At 36.6% G+C, this 21,948-nt stretch overlaps 1 protein-coding gene across 5 annotated transcripts in view; it reads right to left on the reverse strand.

Annotated features, from left to right (window-relative positions):
• Nucleotides 1–21,948, reverse strand: part of LOC119650743 (cystinosin homolog) — a 116,220-nt gene that overhangs the window by 18,061 nt on the left and 76,211 nt on the right. For 4 of the 5 annotated variants that reach the window (XM_038053812.1, XM_038053811.1, XM_038053814.1 and 1 more), the window contains 4 exons: nt 5,550–5,661; nt 5,332–5,437; nt 5,076–5,270; nt 4,639–4,999 (listed from right to left, as the gene is read on the reverse strand). In XM_038053812.1, the coding sequence (XP_037909740.1) occupies nt 4,639–4,999; nt 5,076–5,270; nt 5,332–5,437; nt 5,550–5,598 (711 nt within the window). In that variant the 5' untranslated portion in view covers nt 5,599–5,661. The remainder of the gene's footprint in view (nt 1–4,638; nt 5,000–5,075; nt 5,271–5,331; nt 5,438–5,549; nt 5,662–21,948) is intronic. The other variant, XM_038053813.1, reaches the window with a different exon arrangement.

Raw genomic sequence — 21,948 nt, forward strand, 5'->3', positions numbered from 1 at the left:
GATGGGGATTTCTGGTTCATTTTCTAATATTTACAACTCACTGTTGTATCTCATTCGTTATCCACCGTCCACAGCCACTGGGCAGAAGATGCTCCTGAGGACCCGATGTCCGAAAGCATTGTTTTTTTTTCCATATACTGTGACCTTTGTTTTTCTGTGTAAATTTTTATTTTTTTGAATTAGCAGATGAGCCTAATTATTATGAAGTTCGTTTACATCGTTATTGTCGTTTGTGAGAATTTTGCCCAAGTACACAAAGTATCGACTTGTTCGAAGTCGTAATCGTTTAGTGTTGCGTTTTGTTGATTTGCTGATTGGCGTCTTTCTTCTGGTTTGTGTCATGACTTTGGTTTTCTCGTCGTACAACTTCCTTTGCTGCTTTATCAAACGCCACTACGGTATTCGTCGCGTTCTCTGTCGATCTTGCCAGGATATTTATATTAAACGCATAGGCCACTATCTCGGTTGATTTATATAGTAGTCTACCATTTAGATCCACTGGCATGTTTCCAGAGCGATGCTTTCATTCGGATTCTGAACCGATCGATCGATACCATCCTATGTCTGGTTGAAGTCAACAAAAATTTGATGGCTGCATCAGCATTATTCCCAGCACTTCTTCAACATTTGCATTGCTGAGAATATTTGATATATATATTTAATTTTGCACATTAAAATCCTCCAGTGTACCACCAACAATTTTTTTTTCAGGAGGGTTTGAACAGCAGAGCGCCATTTTTAAGGGTTTGTTTGCAAAACAAAACCTTATTAAAATCGGTTCAATCTCTGCCTGTCTGTCACATGCACTTTTCTCAGAAACGGCTTTACCGATTGACACGAAATTTGGTGAGAAGGTGGGAACTGTGGACCCCCAGGTATGCAGTGAGTGATATCCTTCTATATTGAGATTTAGGGGCGGTCCCCATGGGGGTGTAAAAATTTTTTTCACCGGATATAGTCATGTGGGGTATCAAATGAAAGGTCTCGATTAGTACTTTTCGAATCCGCTCCTAGTTTTGAGATTTGTTAAAAAACCGGGGAGTGGGAGGGGTGGAAAATGATGATTTCTTTAACGGACCCATTCTCTGAAACCACCCAACCGAAAAATCTGAAAAAATTCATGAAGCTGCGTCGATATGGTGCCCAGGCCTCAAAATACTCTCCATATCGATATCTGCTCAAATTAAGTTAATAATAATATATTACCAAATTTTTGGGAAAATTGAGTGAAACCCCCCTTAAGTTTACTCCAGAGTTATAATATGGTATTAGTATAAAACATAATATGGAGCATATTATCCCCAAGTTTGATCAAAATCATACTATTAGTAACAAAGTCACAGTAGCTCAAAGTTGGCTTTATCGTGTAAATTTACTGCAATTAAATATCAATATCACACTAAAGTGGGTAGTCAGACATGTAAATGCATATACATAACGGACTACGTACAAATGGGATAGTTCTACAGTCAAATATACTCACAGAAGAAGCAGACAAAACCTTTCATACCTGAAGCGCCCAGCTTCCTGTTTCCCGACTTGTTATAAATAGCACAAATGGCACTTTTACGGCATAGTTTCAAAAAACCAAATATGGTGTATGAATTTATAAAGCTCGGTTGTCACTCCCACACTTCTTGTCCTTTGTAGTTCCATAGATATTCTATTCACAACTAGCAATTTGTTGTTGCTCAGCGTAAATTTATTTGTGTAGATATCAGAATGGGATATATTTTGAGGCCTAGATTTCTAATAACCACAAACCACCACTTTTTTCAGATTTTGGATTGGATATTTTCCTGTTTCGTCATTGTCAAAACTGTGATCTTCTTGATACCCTAAACCGATACATTCGGAGAAAAAAATTCCATCTCTCGGGAAACTTTTTGCAAACTCATCCAACTTGCTGTATGCCCGAGATCTCATTCGTTGCTTTTAAATGTGTCCAAATTCATTCCAATCCATGTATCCGTTTTCGAAAGAAGTACGTCTGATAGACAGACAGACAGTCAAGCGAGTAGCGACAATGGCAATGATTGAATCACCGTTAGAAATTCATTCCATAATGGTGATTAAACCACATTGAATGATAGTTGAGAATATAGTTCTATCCCTTTACTCTCTCACCTTACTCCAAAGAAAAGGCAGGTTACTTAGAACTAATAATAGAGATAAAAATGGGAAGGAGCTTCTCAATGATTCTGATAAGAATTTAAATAAGGGAACTTCCAAAATCATCAAAATAACATCATGATCGTGAAGTAAAATAATATGACCAAGAAACCTTTTTAAAATAAAAAACAAGTCGTATCAAACTTCACGCGGACAAAAAAAACATCGATCAAGATTGGGCGAAGGTAACCCTTTCTGAGGAAGCTTATGTTTGGGAATTTGTTAGTTCCAAGAATGCCTAGTCAACTGTCAAGGACAAAATGATACCGCAGATGATTCCAAGTCCGAATTAAGTCAGGTCCTAAAGTTCCCAAAAGAAGACTTTGGAAAACTTTTTCCTCACGTATAGAATAAACGCTATAAACATGAATAATAATGAATAATACTGGAAAAAACAAAATATAAATAAACACCCAAATTTCAAAACTGCAAATTGGCGGAGTGATTTTGAATTCACTCTCACAGCCGCCCGACGCAAATCTGATCGACAATGTATGTGGTCTAATTAAATACAAACTATCACAAAAAAAAACCATTTGAATAAATTAAGGCAGATTCATCGAATTTGCAGATCGGAGTTCAAGAAGTATACGGTCAATTGTCGAAAGCACATCACGGAGATGCACTACCATGAAATACTACGTACTTACAATAACTCTGATCAACAAAGGCAATCATACTGCTTCTTACGTGCTAGAGATCATCGCTCTCCTTATCGGCGCGAAAGAACGATTACCAATGATGAAAGAGAATGGTCGAAAAGTGCTGAAAATTCAACACCATCGACATTGAACGTTTCAACCGCAGAAGGAAAAGGAATAATTGCACGTGTCAGCACTACAGCGAAGGTATCGAAACGAACACAGAAAACAAGTCTTCTAGAATCTAGAATCCATAACCCAAAACAATCTCTGGAGTACTGGCATCATCAGATATATCGACCGCAGATTTTTCAAGAAAACCGAATTATAAGGAGCCTCGTAAAAGCCGTTAAAAATCGAATCAAATCGAATATATACAATTCCAAAAACAAATACAATGATAAGAAAGAAGGTGGAAAGAAGCACAAGTCGGAATAGTTCGATAGTCTGAGTGTAAAGATTTTGGGTTTCGTTTTGTGAGCAACCTCACTTTCAGTTCATGACGGTTCGGCTTGTACACACGGAGTTAAAAATTCAATCGCGCACTATTTTTCAAGAGTCATTTACACAAATAATTTACTCTGGAAAGCCCTGCATTGACAACAATCAATTTTCTACGCTTGACACTACGAGTTTAACATTATTAGCAAGTGAAGGGAAGTTCACTTCAAACAAATATAAATAGGGCTGGGGAAAGTAGCTTCTTCATAACTGGACTTATTTCACCCATATGCTAATTATTCTCGTTAATTATGGCCTCAGTACTATTACTATTGCTTAAGATCTAGTAATTCGTACGAAATTGATAAATTTAATGCACTGGTAGCAGGATTTCCACTAAATTTTCCAGTATTCGCCCGATGCTATCTGCTACTACTGCAAAGCTTGATAATCCCAGGATAAATTTAAGGCGGGCGGGGAGTTTCTGAGCAATTTAAAAATATTAGTAATATACTATTATTAAAATTTATACATTTTGACCTCTCATTGGCCTATTTGACAAATTAAGTCGAAACTTGGCTTTGAAAGTACTAGCTGTTTGGGTGAGATTTAATAGCTTCCATATGTACATACAGATTTGATAAAAAAACCATAAAAATTATAGCAAAGAAGATCGAAAAAAATACGCGAGTCAGGAATATGGATCCAACTATTGATATTATCTGTTGAGTTATACCGAAGAAAGAGTAAACATCGGAATAATTACAGTAAGGTAAAAAGAATAATACAGCTAAAAGAAATCATTAAATTACAGTATTAATTCCGATTATGGAAGTCTTTAATTGAGAGCTTGGAAGGGTTAGCATTCGATAGAACAACAACGATTTCAATCTTTGACGAATATTAACGTAACAAAATATACGGACAAACATTCACGTTACCATCTTACTTAAATAAGACCAAAAATTTTCGCCATTTCAATGTGGGGAAATTTTGATATATCACAGATTGCATTTTAGGATCTAATTCTTTTATAGAGAGAATGGTTCAAGTCTACAAATAAAGAAATGAGATCATCTGCCATTGATAGACGTCTTGAACGATAGGGTCATACTTATAGTTCGCACTGGGGAAAATTCGTTAGCCTACATTGGGCTGGACTTCGAAGTCGATCAGAAACGACCAAAAGGCTGACTGAAGAAAGCGATTACTCGATACACTAGATGGTGATTTGAACGCCACTCGACTTTATTCGGATCAAATCTATCACCGAGAAAAATACCATACTCAATGTGGACGAGCTACTATTACACGAGGGGAAGTTCTCTAATCGCTACCAAAGATGTCCTCATCCCCTATATTATATCCACAGAAGCAAACTTACCTCATAAATGAAGCATTGTCCTATTGTTATCAATGTCGCAAACATCGCATGGAACGAAAAGAAGATATCATTTATCAATACTGGATTCAATCCGCGTGGATATCGGTTGAAATATTCCGCTTGTATATCACTATTCCAAAACAAGCCTGCGTTAAACACGCTGTACATTGCAAATCCCACGATATTCAACGCTAAGAAATCAAAATTCAATCCAACCACGCTTTTTCTCCGGAAATTTTCATAAATTTGCGGATAGAATGAGACGGACCATGCTACGAAGTAGACCCATCCGAAAACTAAGGATATATAATAGATCACCATAGAATTTGCAACTGTTACGCGAACGAAAACATTTGAGGATCTAAAACAATAAAAATATTTGAAATATCTTTTCATACCAAATAATTAATTAGAGTCACAAGTTTTAGTCCACTTACATGCTGGTTTCATTTGGTTGCGATTGCGATGTTATCACTAAATGGCCAGGACTCTTACCAAATATGGTTATATTATAGCTGTTTGTACTGTTATTATTATCATTAGGCTCTATGAATACTGAAGGAGGCACTACGTCTACTAGGTTTGGATGCTGCTTTATAAAAGTGATATTGTATCCATTTGGCAATGTTCCACTGAAATTCAAATTATTCATTTTGGTCGTGCAGCTTCATAAAAACAACGATTAGATTTTACCTTTGATCGATTATCCACCGCTCACCTTCCCCCACCAAGACTGTAAGGTCATTTGTCGACACATCAAATTTGAATATGTTATTTTCTCCATTAATTATAGGAACTGCTAGTTTTGCGATAATATAAAAGTAAATTTAGAAGAAAAAAATATATAAATGTTTTATTTTTGATCATGTTAGATTATCTGAGACTAAATTGCAAGCACTCATTCTACTTACCTGTTAATAAGACTACAATGCTGGGTAACAATGTTCTTAAGTTATACATTTTGTGTTTGGTTTGTCTTTCCCACTGTACGGTCACTAACTAACAACTGCTACACTTCACACTCTGCAATCAAATGAATGTAAGAACAATGAAGAAATTCATGAAGAACCGATATTCGTATCAGAGCGCCAAACGTGAATCATGACTACATAAAAATTGGACCAATGAATTGGTACTTAGACGTTTATCCTAATGTTACATTCCTCAATTAAGTTAAATATCAAGATAATTCTATTATTAACTAATTTATTGTGTCTACATTTCAAGTGCTTTTTTTTGCAAGTCTTCTTATCTTGTAGCGTAAGTTTCCGATAAGTCTGACTGGATGTTAATTGCAATACTATAAATAATGTATACATCTATGTACGTAATACAATAGAGTGGTTACGTATTTTGGAAATATCCAAAGATTAAGCTTCTATTATACCGAATCATCACACATTTCCTTGATAATAGTTTCATGCAAGGTTCTTTCCCAAATAGTCATTGCAAAATGTGGGACATTTTACCTTAAGCTATGTACAGGCCGCAGAAAACCAAATACTCTCAACTTGATGTGGAATTTGTGGTTCTAATAGTTGTCCGGTCAACAGGCCGCTACATCGACTGACGTCAACCTGGACTTGCTTCTATTTAATCAAGTTTCGCTTATACCTTTGTGTTTTATCTAAAATCGCAAACAGGCGGATGTAGTATCTTATGAACCGGATTATAATTACAAAAATAGTATCCATATTGAGTTGACAATATTTAGAGTGTGTAATTATGTATACACACTTTAAATATGGTCGTCGAAATTAACCAAAACCGTCCATTGGCTGATTACATTTTCCTCAACAATGCAACTGCCATGTGGTTCAAGGCAAACCTACTAGGCGACTATATCAAGTTCTTCATTTGATATTATCTCCGGCACAATTGAGAATGATTACGTGATTACGCGGTTGTAATCATAATCATGGCCACGATTACGATTGTAACTATGTAATCATGTGATCGTGCAATAGTAATCACCGTTATCATGCTTTAGCGGTTTCCGAATAAATCGGGTTTGACAGACAGACAGACGGGTAGACAGACATCGACTCGATTCCAACTAGGTTTTGTTTTATACAGAACCTTAAAAATGTACACGTCATCGAAAAGCGAGGTAAAGCAATAACGGCTGAAAATATGGGATAATGATTACACGTTATGATTAATCATGTTTATGATTTTGCCCAACTCTGGTCTCAGGCCATAGTCGATGAAAGTTTGAATCTTTCGAGGAACAGTGACGGCCGCTTTTCATCTCTGGCTCCTATACAGTAGTACAGAGAGGAGATTCGCGCATTACCGGATTTTGGAAAAAGCAGTGAAGTTGGACTTGAAGGTGTGAATGTGTCGAATGATATCAAGTTTGATTCCACCCTTGATAGAAACAACGCTACCCAGGTATACAAATTGTTCTACGCCCTCAATATTATGCCCGCTAAGGGGTTATCGTCCGGATGGTTAGCAGTTAGAGCTCTGGGTTTTTGTACGGAAGGTCAAATATCGCTAGTGACAGAAGGATTTGCTTCGTGACTGAGTGTCGGATACAAGTCAACTCAGTTGTGAATGAGTACCTGAATCAAAATCAGGTTAATAATCTCGAACGAGCGCAATGCTGACCACATTGCCTTCTACATTGAATTATAGTCATGTAGTGTACCGTTATGGTCTTGAATGAAGTGTTCTAACACGTTTCAAGGTCCTGATCTGTTTGGGTTGTCGCGTCTACGATTATAATTAAAGAGTTCGAGCATTTTCGACTTTTTTAAATATATTTTAGAAGAATAATAACTCCAGAATATCTTTTTAAACTTCAATATATCAATATCTACTATTTTCTATTATATTTTTTGGAGCGTGAGTAACGTTGAAGCGCTCTATTTTACATAATATGTATTTTGTATAAGCACATTGTTATAGTATGTATATGAATAATGTGTGCTACAGAATCATTATCTTACAGTATTCATCGAAATTTCTGAATATTACAAAAAAGTGTCCGAGATGTTACACTCTCGGAAAGTAGTGACTGCTGCTTGTAAAGGAAAACAAGTCGGGAAACCGGAAGTTGGACGCTTCAGGTACGAACGGTTTTGTGCATTTCTTAGTACGTAGCGTGTAATATATGCATATATTATGTGAGAGTATCCACTTTCGGGTGATGTTGACATTCATAGTCTTGAATTTCTAAAAAAGCAGCAACCTCGACGTATTTGTTAATAATAGTGCGATTTCCACCAAACTTGGCAAGATCATGCTCTATATTATAGAGCTTGCTAGGGTAAGCTTAAGGGGGATTTTGCAGTCAATTACTAAAAATTATAGTAATATGCTATTATTAACTTTATTCGAACGGATATCGATATGGAAGGTATTTCGGAGCCTAGACACCATATAGTGGCAGCCTCATGATTTTTTTTCAGATTTTTCGATTTGGTCGTTTCTGAAAATGGCCCTCTTAAAGAAACGATCACATTTAACCCTCCGCACTCCCCGCCTTTCTAACAAATGTCAAAACTAAGACCGGCTTCGAAAAATACTGACCGAGACCTTTAATTTGATACCCCACATGACTATATTCGGTAAAAAAAAATTTGTACCCCCCCTTAAATTCGACGTAAAAGGATGTAACTTACTGCATGCGCATGCGTTCACAGTTTCTATCTTTCCACCAAATTTGGCGTTAATCGCTATAGCCATCTCCGTGTGCGTGTGACGGACAGACAGATAGTAAACCGATTTTAATAAGATTTTGTCTTTACACAAACCCTTAAAAAGGTATATATATCCCAGCAAGATTCGCAGATTAGGGGTAAATTCAAACTTTTTTAAATTTTACAACAGTCAGTCGTAAAAACTTTCAATGCGTTTTTTTCAAAACTTTTTTTTTTGGGAAATTTACTTCCAATTTTGTACATACCTATGGCGCGGCAGGATCTGCATCATTCGAAATTTATTTCGAATGTTGCGGATGCGGACGGGTAGATGGCGCGGAACTCTCCACTCACTCATTTTAGAACGCACCAAGGGAGTGGAGAATTAGCGGTGAGAAAATGCCGTTGGTTGGGACAGTAAGAACCGCATGGAAATAAGCCGGTCTCTTCTGTTTCCAACCGCGGCGGTGAACACAACATAAAAAAAGTAAAAGTATATTTATTACATTGTGATACGTAAAGTAACAAAGAAGAAAATCCGATTTGTACCGGTTTAAACATTAGCATCTGAACGCGATTGACGACAGCAAAAACTGTTAAAATACATTTAAATTGGCAAAGATAGTCAGCAGTGACTTTTCAATTTTTTGCATTGAATTTGTGAAGATAATAATCGTTTCAACATACCTATTAACTATTTAACTAAACCACATTTCAAAACAAATAATTTTTGTCGATTCTGCAATTTCTCAATTACCGCAAGTCGGAATACAGGGAGCTAAACGTTTTGCCTTTATCTTATGTAAGACAAAAAAAAATCCAACTCCGCCGTGTGTGCGGATGTTTGCACTTTTTTCGGTTACATAAGTTCTAAGAACGTAGCCCATTATACTTTTTGGGGCACATATTTTGAGCTCCCATTATGTTTCGTATATTATGTAAAAGTTGATGTCGGTATACCGTTTGTGATTGATAGACTCCAAAACCGTTCAACCGATTAATTTAATTTTCGCAGTGTATTTTGGATAAGCTAAGATGGCGATCTACGCAGTAGAAAAAAATAAATTCGATTCTGAAAATATCCCCATGTAGTTTGCACCCTTAATTCAAAAAGGGAGAATGCCAGGACTCGTAAAGGCTGATAACCTCGGGTTGTTGGTATTTATTGCATTGTCAGTCTGGCTAAGTTTGCCTTATTCTCCAAATTCAAAGTCAGCTGGCCACGGTCGATGATGTGGTGATAGAGCAAATAGATATAATCAGTGAAGGAGGTCTATAAGGAAAGATGACATCGTCTTTCCATTCCCTCCCGTAACCGATAACGAGAAGAAAAATGATCGTCAAAAAATCTCTGGTTTTGAACTTCAAACTTCTACGAGATTTTAGCTAGATACAGCACCAGGATTTTCGCGCCGCTATATGCCATTCAAATAATAATCGGGTTTGCTCTGCTTCCGTAGTTTTGACAGTTAGTTATTCATTTTTCCGAATTAAACTCCTGGGTAGAACATTTGCTCTCCATGCTGTCTAAAACCTTCTCAAAATTCTCATTCTGCAATGATGCGAAGGATATTAATCTGGTCACTACAGGAGAATTCAGGTGGGAAATCAACCTATAATAAGGTCATGGACCTTCATACACTCATCAATCTTAAAATAGAACCATTAATCCATTCAATCCTATAATATAACCCCCATCTATTCAAGGTCAAATTCGTATTATGGTCGTATTTTTTAATTTGTACTTTGTAATTTCTTCTACGAAGAGGGACCTGTGTCCTAATGTCAAAATTGTTTCGCCTGACTCTATTCCTTGAACTTTTTACCATCCTGAAATTGGTTTGTCCCATCCATGACAAAATATTTTCTTTCTTTTTAGAGCTAGGGTACCTTACGGTCTATCTGTTTGTGTATCTATTTGCTGCACCCAATTTACTTGAAAGCGAATAAGTGGTCTGTGAATCATATTACAGTCAATGGGTGACATAATTTGATGTAGTGACAAAAGTTGTCTACTTTTCGGAAATTAAACCTTAATTGAAAATACTAGAGTAACTAATAAAATCGAATGTTTTGCTTGTGAAATGCCAAAATGAACGCAATTAAAATAATGAACAACGCACTGCTGTTTATGTTTTACGTGAAGAAGCATACACAGAGCGGTAAATTGTAGAACGCTTTAGAGTTTCGCGTGAAAGTGTAAATTATACTCTTGCAAGAAAGAAGTAGTTCAGGTATAACATCAACAGGAACAGAGAACAGGAGCAGATCTTAACTAAAAGGTTGTGTAACCGCTAAAAAGAAAAACAAAATTAACTGGCAAATATAAATAGCAAGGTATAATATTTTTGTTTTCAACATTTATACCTTCAATATCAGGGAGTAGAGACTTATCACGAACTCCGTCTAGCGAAGAAGCGACTTCATAGACGGAAAAAGGAAGCCATCCAAGCATTAGGAGCGGAAGTTTTACCAACAAGTCAGCAGGATCAAATCTTATATACCTGTTCATCATGCTCGCCCTGCCGAGACACATCTGGAAATCTGATTTCCAACACAATAGACATATTAGAGCGATGGATTGAGTATTTTAATGAACTGCTCAACAACCAAAATATCGGCGAGCTGCAGGTCCCGACAACTGAAGACGACGGACAAATGTTTCCGCCACTAATCATGGAAGAAACAGTCCGTGCAATCCATCTACTTAAAAACCATAAGTCGCCAGGAGCCGAAGGCATTATAGCCGAATTGGTTAAATATGAAGGCAGCCAATTACACCAAGCGAATTAATGCCTAGCGATTGGAAACGAGGCATTATCTGTCCCATACATAAAAAGGGGGATATCACGCAGTGCAGCAATTATATCATGTTGCTGAGTGCCATCTCCAAGATATTCTTTGCTATCTTACTAGGGCGAATAGTTTCATATGCCCAGAACATCAATAGCCCATACCAAAAAGGCTTCACTCCAGGCAAATCAGTAAGAGATCAGATTTTCTTTTCTTTCTGTCGCAAGGGATGGAAAAATTGTTGAAGTATGGCCATCAGCTGTACTATCTTTTCATCGACTTTAATCTATCTTAATCTTTTATCTATGACAACATAGCCAGGGTAAAACTGTACCATGAAAGAATTCGGTATCTCGACGAATTTGATAAGACTGCCCAGGTGATTCGTCCACCCAACTACTGGCCTACGCTGACAATATTGATATTATTGGAAGAACAACTCGAGATGTACAGTCTACCTTCATCCAGATCGAGCAGGCGGCGCGAGATCTTGGGCTGCACATTAATGAAGGCAAGACGAAGTACATAGTGCCAACGTCAGCGCCAAAAAACCAAAGAACGAACAATATTGAATCGCACTGGTCAAACGAAAACAATAAAGATAGGACACTACAACTTTCGGTCCTATCTAGTGTCGAAAATCATAACCCTATAACAGCTGTGACAATGAAATCCACGCACGATTGTTTACAGCCAATGAAACCTATTTCAACTTACAAAAACTGTTGCGCTCGAAATGTCTTACCATAGGGTCAAAGCTTTTATTGTAGAAGACAATTATCTTACCAGTCCTTATGTACTCCTCGGAGACTTGGATTCTTAGCCAGAAACATTACAAACTCTTGGCCGCATTACGTGAGAAAAATTTTTGGCCCTCTACATAACGAGGAAATCTATGAGGGATACCACGACCGTCTGGTTGTGAATAAAATCCGACTCAACAGGTTACGGTGAGCGAATCACCTAATCCGTATGGATGAGGATGATGCAGCCTGGAAAGTCTATAAGGGGAATATCTATGGTAGAAAAAAGAAACGAGGCAGATCCTGCCTGAGATGGAGCGATGGCGTAGGTAAGGACGCCCGACAGATTTTAGGGGCATCGAATTGGTGGACCCCGGCGCAGAACCGGGGTGTCTGGAGTTCCTTACTAAGGCAGGTCTAGACCGGATACCGGCTGTTGCGCCGTAGATGATGATGATTTGCAATTTTTAACTATATATAGATGGAAAAACTTGAAAAGTTGCACCCAATGTACCTCACATAACCTTTCATACCCCAAATGTCCAGCTTGCGGTCTTGCGACTTGGAAGGAGGAAGGAGAAAGCACTTTCTTTCTAAAAGTCAAGACCCTTCGAAAATTAACCCTTCCTAAAGAGCAAATCGTTCATATTTGACATAGTACTGTCAGTTCACGTACCACCTATTGAAAAATTATCCCCATGACTCATGAAAAATGTTATATATTGAGTCTTTCTGAGTGAACCAAGAACGATTAAATAGAAAACATAATGTTTCGGAATAAACTCCAAAACGGTAGATGTAAAGATAAAGGTTAATAATTGGATGATTACATGTACGATTCGAAAAAAAGAAATTTATTTTATAAATTTACGGCCAAGATAAATTTCACCAATAAATAACTGGTATTTAAATGTCAGATATCTTATAACGTGAAATTGTTAGGACGTGACAGACCATAGACCGAGTTAGATTACATGTATTAAAAGGGAAATGTAAACTTAAAATTTTAATCGCAAAATTAGAAAAGAAAAGTTGAATATGCTTATAACACTATTGAGAAACAACTTCAACGTTTCATTCTCTATTTTTTTTCTTCTGGTGCAAAGGTGTTAGCAATTCGACATGGTTCCATGCAGGGAACTTTAGATAGGCAGCTTTCTGGTACGTTTGTAATCAGAATGCCATTGCGAACTAGATTTTAGTGACACTACCATGAATGGGTAATATGTAAATCGTTTCGTTATATATTAAAGGATGTAAACTAACGCGCTGTGCGATTGATACCAGACGGCACCAATTGTGGAAAAATTAGAAGGGACGTATCTTAGATAGTATGGACATGGAATTTGCGCTGACGACAACTCACTTGGTCTGAACATTAAAATTCTTGGGAACCGACCAAAGGGTCGACCGATACAACGATGGGTTGATGTGTTAGATAATAACTTGAGGCCCTCTCGACTCTATCCAGATCAGGACTATGACCGGGAAAAATAATGCAAACTCAATAAATTTAAGAGGAGCTTTCTAGTAATATTTGAGTAGAGAGCAGATTGAAATGTATTTTGAGGCCTAAATTTTATATAAAAGCATCTTTATGATTTTTTTTTTTTTTTTTTTGAGATTTTTAGTTAGGTGGTTTCTGAGAATGAGTAATGTCCCACTTTAAATTTATACTTCTTGAATAAAGTACTAATTGACAACTTTTGTTTGATACTCCACACGGCTAAAGTCGATAATTCACCCAAAGGCTTAAAAACAAGTTCAAAATGAAAACTTCCCAAATGTGTAAATATAAAATGTTCAATAGCTGCATTACGTTTGAGTATCTCTCGAAGTCAAGGGACACAATCTTTCTGCAAAATTGAATGTGAAAAATTATTCCAATTTGTGAAGTTTGAACTTGCCGTCATACAATCAATATCAAACAATAATATTTACTTGTTATCTGGAATCAATAGGTGTTGATTAGTACCATAACTTGTTAATTAAGGTATTTGCAGAATGCATTTTTTCACTATAAGAGCAATATATTTTATTGCCCCCTTTATCTGGATTCTTTGGAATGGATAAAGCATGTGTTCAGCGCGGAATTAATGATTGTGTACCCGTATCTATCGTTAGATTAGATTAACACTAATCAATGGGGGGAATAATATAATTAGAAGAGTAAAAAGATCTGCAAGGTCTGACAGGGCTGGTTCAAGGTCAGCAAGATGGTGTTACAAAGTGACCAACTGCATTTTTTTATCATCATTTGCTTTTAGATGATGGTTTCTTTGGAAATCAGCAAATATGGCATTTGGGTCAAATCTGGAAATGAAAACGCAGTTGTCAATTTGCATGGATTTTAAAGTGGGGTTCCCCATATACGCAAAGCGTGATGTAACATTTTTCCCACTAATGTGCTCATGTGGAGTATCAAATTAAAGGTCTCAATTGGTAAGCAAATTTTAGTTTCGATGTAAATTGCAAAATAGAGGAGTAATTGTTCAAAATGTACAAACTTAATTAAAGACAGAGCTCATTTTCAAAAACTGCCCAACCCAAAACTTACAAAAATTCAAGGTGATGCGATTGTATGAAATCTAGGCCGCAAATACATCCCATTTCGGTATTTGTTAAATAAACTTCTTAATAGTGTATTAAGAACTTTCTGAAATTAACTGCCTCCTACCAAATTATGCCTAGAGGATAGTATCGCTCATAATACTGAAAAGTTTTGTAGAATTCCTGTTGTTATTATTGGGTTGGAGAGAAAGAAATGTCGTATTTGTGATCGAAATTTGACGACTTATTTAACATACTTAGAATTATCCGATTTAGGTCAAATATGCGTTGTTTTGTTCGCAAACTTGTTGCCATTTAGAAGCAAAGTTTTTTGTTTTATTCGCAAACTTGTTGCCATTTAGAAGCAAATTTTTTTGTTTTGTTCGCAAACTTGTTGTCATTTAGAAGCAAATTTTTTTGTTTTGTTCGCAAACTTGTTGCCATTTAGAAGGCAACTTCATTATCCCCCCCTCCTTATTTGCAAAAAACTCAGACAGACAGTTTTCGCAAGCCTCTTTTGAGGCCAACTTAGTAGCACCAAGAGCGTTTTGCATGGACCGGAAGAGATGGTAATCACTTGGTGCCAGGTCCGGACTATATGGTAGGTGCGATAGGACATCCCATCCGAGCTCGCGTAGCTTCTGGCGTATCATCAAAGATGTGTGAGGCCGAGCGTTGTCCTTGTGGAACATAACACTATTCCTATTGACCAATTCTGGCCGCTTCTGGTCAATCGCCTGCTTCAAACGGTCAAGTTGCTCACAGTAGAGGGCCAAATAGAGGGTCTGGCGTTAATTGAGCAGCTCATAGTGGATGATTCCCTTCCAATTTCACCAAACACACAGCAAAACCTTCCCGACTCTCAATCCGGTCTTGGCGATGGTTTGGGCCGGCTCGCCGCGCTTCGACCACGATCTTTTTCGGTTGAGGTTATTGAGTGTGATCCTCTTTACATCACCAGTCACCATCCGCTTCAAAAATGGGTCGAATTCGTTCCGTTTCAGCAGTGCATCGCAGGCGTTGATTCGGTCCAAGAGATTTTTTTTGCGTCAACTCGTGTCGCACCTAAACATCCAGCTTTTTTTGGAATCCAATCTTTTGCAAATGATTACAAACGGTTTTATGATCTATACCCAGTTCCTGACTAATCGAGCGAGTGCTCACACGCCGATCTACTTGGATGATTTTATCGGTTGCTACGACGATCGGCCTAACAGTACGGGGTACATTTTCGACATCCACTACATCAGAAAGAAATCGATCGAACCAACGCTATGCTATGCGAAGCGTTACAGTATCTGGCCCATAAACTTCACAAATTTGTTCGGCCGCCTTCGTTACATTTTTACCTCTGAACGTACGATCACAACACTGTCAAAGAGACACTTGTAGCACAGATTGTCGTCTTCAAATCGCCGTATAGTATGACCCGATGCGATAAGTACAACAAAAGATATGTTTGACTGTCGCCATCTATTGACAATATACGGCATTTCTTTTTCCCTAACTCAATATAGTTGCAGAGTTCAAACTGATCAATTTTGCACGAATTTATTGCATCTTAGAGGAGTTTTCTTATGGGACGGTTTCCAGAAATCAATTTTTATAGTTACAGTTACAGCAAATAGAAGAGCAGCGCCATATTGACGTACATATAAAATGAAAAATTTAAGCTTATTTTTCTCGAAACAACATTTTTTCAACCGTTGGGAAGCACAATTGACAACCGATAGAAATGAAATTTTTACACATTATTTGACACATTAGTAGTTCTGGTCCGGACCACCATTACGTATTTCCATCAATAACTTCTTATTTTTACTTTGATTTTTCAATGAAAAATAGGCGCGCAAAATTCGTATTCCTTCAGATGGGGTAGAACCGAACGATTATTGAGTATAGGCTCAGGCTCGAACGCCCAGAAAGTAGTCGCTTTATGTCTTTACGTAATCCTGTAGTGCGGTGTAAATAGCGTATTTATAAATACTTGGCGCCAGTCTCTTCTACGAGTGCAATTGCATTTGTTGTGATTGTATTTTTTTTGTAATTAAGAATCATAAATCTCACTTTTTTTTTCAAACACCTTTTTTTTTTGAGATGATTTTTTTTTCACATTTACGACAATTCTAACTCGAAATGTAATGAATCGATCATTATGGAATTTGAAGGTGCGATTGTTTACAAACTTATGAAGAATATGAACCATTTGGGACAACACCGTATTTTTAAGGGTGCATTTTTTCGTATAATTATTATTATTTATTTATAATAATTGAACACCTTTTGGAATTGGACTACTCTTATCTACATTGAGGTTAATATTCTTAGAAAATAATTCAGTAATCTAAAATTAAAACCTTTTTGGTTTCATTTAAAAAAATGGAGTCCCGCAGTTGAAGAACTTTAGTTACAACCTTCATCGGACTAATGCGCGCAACTTTGTTAATTTTAGCTTAAAGGATTTCTAAAAATTCTTAAAATTCGCTCAAACTATGGTCAATATTTTTTCCAAATTTGATTGAATTCCAATTAATTTTTTCCCACAAAAAAAAATCTCAAAAAATACGTGAAAATAATCTTCTTAATGTGTCCCAACTTCAGGTAAAATCATAATCGTGGTTCGGACAATAGGGACAAGTATACAGAACAAAAAAAAAACGTTGAATTCTTGGTTCCAGATTACTATAAATGGAAATGTGCTTCCTATTCCTAACCTAACCAACATTTCTTTAGAGGTTTGAAAGTAAAAAACAAACGATTATCAAATTTGTTAATTGAGAATTTTGTATCACGACCCCAATAATAACATAAAATTGCATATTAACAAAAAAAATTCTTAAAGAAGGTTGAAATATTGAGCGTTACATAGGAAAACCCCTTAAGCAATAGAAATAAGATGTTTAAGTCCTAGTTAACAAGAATATTTGACTCGGGACTTACGACTCCCATATATGAAGCAGCTCCTCCATTCTTCTTTAAGGTTTTTCGAATACGAACCTTCTTAAAATAGGTTAACAGTCTGTCTGCCTATCTGTCATACACTTTTCTCAGAAATGGCTGTACCGATTGAAACAAAATTTGGTAGAAACTGCGAACTGTTGTGTTCAAATTTTTTCACCGGCTATACGATACTTAACTGAAAAATCTGAAAAAAATGCAGTGGTCCGTGCGCATGATAAATATGTAGACCTCAAAATACTCGCCGTAAATTATCTGTTCAAATAAAGTTAATAATAATATATTATTATATTTTGGCAAAATTTTTCAGTGAGATAGGTCCTAATAGAAAGCATCATAACGGAAATCCTACTATTGTTAACAAATTTATAATAGTAGGCCCCGTTAAATGACTACTGGCTAAGAGATCAAATGTCAGTACCACATATATTCAATACTGGGTTACGCCGACGATATTGGCATTATGGGAAGAACGACTCGAGATGTACAGTCTACCTTCATTCAGATCGAGCAGGCGGCGCGAAGTACATGGTGGTAACGTCAGCGGCAAATACCAAAGAATCAACAAATCGAATCGCACTGGTCGAACTAGAACAATAAAGATAGGAGACTACAACTTTGAGACTGTTGAAAATTTCTCCTATCTAGGGTCGAAAATCACAGCCGATAACAGCTATGACGATGAAATCCACGCAATGTTGTTGGCAGCTAGCAGAGCCTATTTCATCTTATAAAAGCTGTTCTCCTCGAAACGTCTCACCATAGGATCGAAGCTTTTATTATACAAGACAATGATGTTGCCAATCCTCATATATTCCTCGGAGAATTGCAAACTCTTGGCCGTGTTCAAGAGTTTCTCGCAGTCCGATACCATGGCTTATTATTGAAATGCGCGGTAGCTTATCCATTTCCAAAAAAAAAAGTGTTTTTCGGCAGCCCCGTTGGAGGGCGCTCTGTTTATCTTAGAGAAAAATACATGGGATAGAATATTATGGATATAATTATTAAGAATATCGAAAGGTAAATTTTTGGTAATTTTTTTTTTTTTTTGTAAGTTTTGGTGTTTCTTTTTATGGTTTCTTTAATGCAGCGGCGGATGAATCGCAATTATCCTAGTTTGCAAACTGTAGAAATATCTTTTGAATAAGTCGTGAATATTTCATAGAATTTCGCTGAAAAGATTTGGAACTATGGTGGCAGCCAATTTTCAGCATGCAGTTTCGAGAAAAATGCATCTAAAAATTAAAATGTGATAATTATCAACAAAATTGTAACTGGCCACTAATCTGCTATACCGGGCCCATAATCCTTCGGTTTTTCGTTGTTTCTAAGCCTTGGCTTCAATTCTTGTTCTTTTAACAATGTCATTCGAGCCTCGGTAAATACGCGCTTCAATACGACGATCGACATAAATCTTACATATGACATTTTACCTGTTTAGCATTGAATTCCCGAATGACTTCGCCCAAATAACATATTTTACACTATATCTGGACACAATTGATGGCAAATAAACCGATTTCTTGAAGCCCACACACGGGATGACTCCCCTAAATCGAAATCTATATCAATCAATAATTTTTCAATGATGGACAAGCATAACAAGTCGGGAAACCGGAAGCTGGACGCGTCATGTACGAAAGGTTTTGTGTATTTCTTAGTACGTAGCACGCAATATATTCATATATTATGTGAGAGTATCTACTTTCGGGTGATATTGACATTCATAGTCTTCAATTTTCAAAGAAGCAACAAATTTGAGGTATTATAACTTTGTTAGTAATAGTACGATTTCCACCAAACTTGGTAAGATTATGCTCTATATTATAGCCTATATCACTGCAAAATTTCATGGTACTAGGATGAACTTAAGGGGGGTTTCTAACCAATTACAAAAAATTGTTGTAATATACTATTATTAACTTTATTTAGACAGATATCGGCATAGAAGGTATTTCGGAGCCCAGGCACCATATAGTGGAAGCTTCCTGATTTTTTTCAGATTTTTCGGTTTGGTAGTTTCTGAGAATGGCCCCCTTAAAGAAGTGATCACTTTCAAGCCCCCGCGCTCCCCACTCTTCCAACGAATGTCAAAACTAAGGTCGGCTTTGAAAAGTACTAATCGAGACCTTTAATTTGATACCCCACATGACTATATTTAATGAAAAAAAATTGTACACTCCTCTTCTGCATGTATGGGGACCCCCTCTTAAATTCGACGTAAAAGGATGTAATTCGCTGTATGCGTGGGCGTTCACAGTTCCCACCTTTCTACCAAATTTGGTGTCAATCGCTATAACCATCTCCGAGAAAAATGCGTGTGACGGACAGACAGACAGACAGACAGACGGACAGACAGACAGACAGATAGACAGACAGACAGACAGACAGTAAACCGATTTTAATAAGGTTTTGTGTTTACACAAAACCTTAAAAATCACCAAAGACCATAAGCATAGACCCCTAGTTTTACATATAAGGAAGCCGTTGTCGTCATACACCTCACAAAGGAATAACTTTAACATTTATCCTCAATAAAATAAACATAAGATGATCGGAACTATCCAACCCTTACCTGTAAACGTTAAAACTCTTATTTCTGTTTAAAGGCGTTTTATTGAAAATTTTATTAAGGATCATATTAACTGCCAGGTTCGAAAATAAATCTAAGTTTTAAAAATTAGAAACGAAATATTATTTTTGGGGGAAGTTTCTATTTTTTTTTTTGGTCAACACTGTGGGTATTCATGTAAACCATTTCTATCTCAGCAACTGTACACCATTCAAATAAATGGCAACTAAATAGAGCAAAAAAGAACACTTCCGCGGAATAGCTGTTGACGTGTAGTAGGTTCCAGCACTAATTTACCTGCCAATTAATTGCAGCAATTGCATCATTCTGTTGTGTGCAAAATTGCCTGTCATGCTATCATACTACACAGCTTATATTCTGGAACGATGATGTATGACGTATCTGAGCAAACTGATAAAGTTCCATTTACCAGATTTTACCCGATAAAAAAATATTATACAACTCATATAAGCTGTCAAATTAGCGACAAATATACCAGTGGTGATTGATTTTTTATCAAAATTATCTGACTCACGTAAACTGGTTAGACTTAATGTACTTTCCTAGCAAGATAAGGAGACAAAGAAATGTCTAGAGATTTCTATTGAGGGTATTTGTTTGATATTATATTTTTTCAAGCTCGGAAAACTTGTGGAATTGCTAAGCGAATATATTAATCGGTTTGCATAAGTAAGCACATATGCATTGTTCTTTTATGAAGATAATTGAACAGATATAAAGTCACAAACTAACATAAAAATAAATATATGGGATGTTTTGAATCGATGCAAATAAAACTTGATAAACAGTAAAAACAGCAAGTGTGATATGTTGAAAAATATTTGAAAGAAATTCCATTCCGTTAAGTGTGAGTCAGAAACTCGAATAGGTGGAGGGGTCCGGCTATGATTTCTGACTTACATACGAGTAGGTAATGGCTGTTGGGCTGTTTCTCTTGCTAGCATCCCATCATTTGTAGAAATTATAGGTAATAACAGCAACGATAATAATTCTAACATCAGGAAGTATTTATACTTTGATTCCTTTTCAACCTAATATCAATGAAGAAATTCAAATGTCAAAATAGATTTTGTCCTCATATAACGATTTATTCAACTCAAGAAAAAGATCAAGGTCATAAAATGTTAGCATATTATTCAACTATCTGCTCACATAAATTTGAGAGCAATTTCACGTCTAATTTCGTCCCAGATTTTCTTTTACCAATGCCAAATATAAGCTAAGAAACTGATATTTTAATTAGCACGTACATATACATGTCTGTCTCCATTAATTGATACAGATATACAAATAACTATAAAACAAGTCGGGAAACCGGAAGCTGGGCGCTTCAGGTACGAAAGGTTTTGTGTATTTTTTAGTATGTAGCACGTAATAAATGCATATACATGTATACATGTATTATGTGAGAATATTCACTTTCGGATGATATTGACATTCATAGTCTTGAATTTGCAAGGAAGCGACAACTTTGACGTATTATAACTTTGTTAGTAATAGTGCAATTTCGACCAAACTTGGTGAGATCATGCTCTATGTTATACTCTATATTACTGCGAAATTTCATGGTGCCTACATGAACTTAAGGGGGGTTTTGCAGCCAATTACTAAAAATTATGGTAATATACCATTATCAACTTTATTTGTACAGATATCAGTATGGAAGGTATTTCGGAGCCCAGGCACCATATAGTGGCAGCTGCCTGATTTTTTTCAGATTTTTCGGTTTGGTAGTTTCTGAGAATGGTCCCCTTAAAGGAATGGTCACTTTCAACCCCCCGCACTCCCCACCTTTCCAACAAATGTCAAAATTAAGACCGGTTTCGAAAAGTACTAACCGAGACCTTTAATTTGATACCCCACATGAGTATATTTGATGCAAAAAAAATTTACACCTCCCTTTTGCATGTATGGGGACCCCCCCTTCAATTCGGCGTAAAAGGATGTAGCTCACTGTATGCGTGAGCGTTCACAGTTCCCATCTTTCTACCAAATTTGGTGTCAATCGCTATAACCGTTTCCGAGA

The sequence above is a fragment of the Hermetia illucens genome, chromosome 3, assembly GCF_905115235.1.
Source record: "Hermetia illucens chromosome 3, iHerIll2.2.curated.20191125, whole genome shotgun sequence".
Lineage (NCBI taxonomy): Eukaryota > Metazoa > Arthropoda > Insecta > Diptera > Stratiomyidae > Hermetia > Hermetia illucens.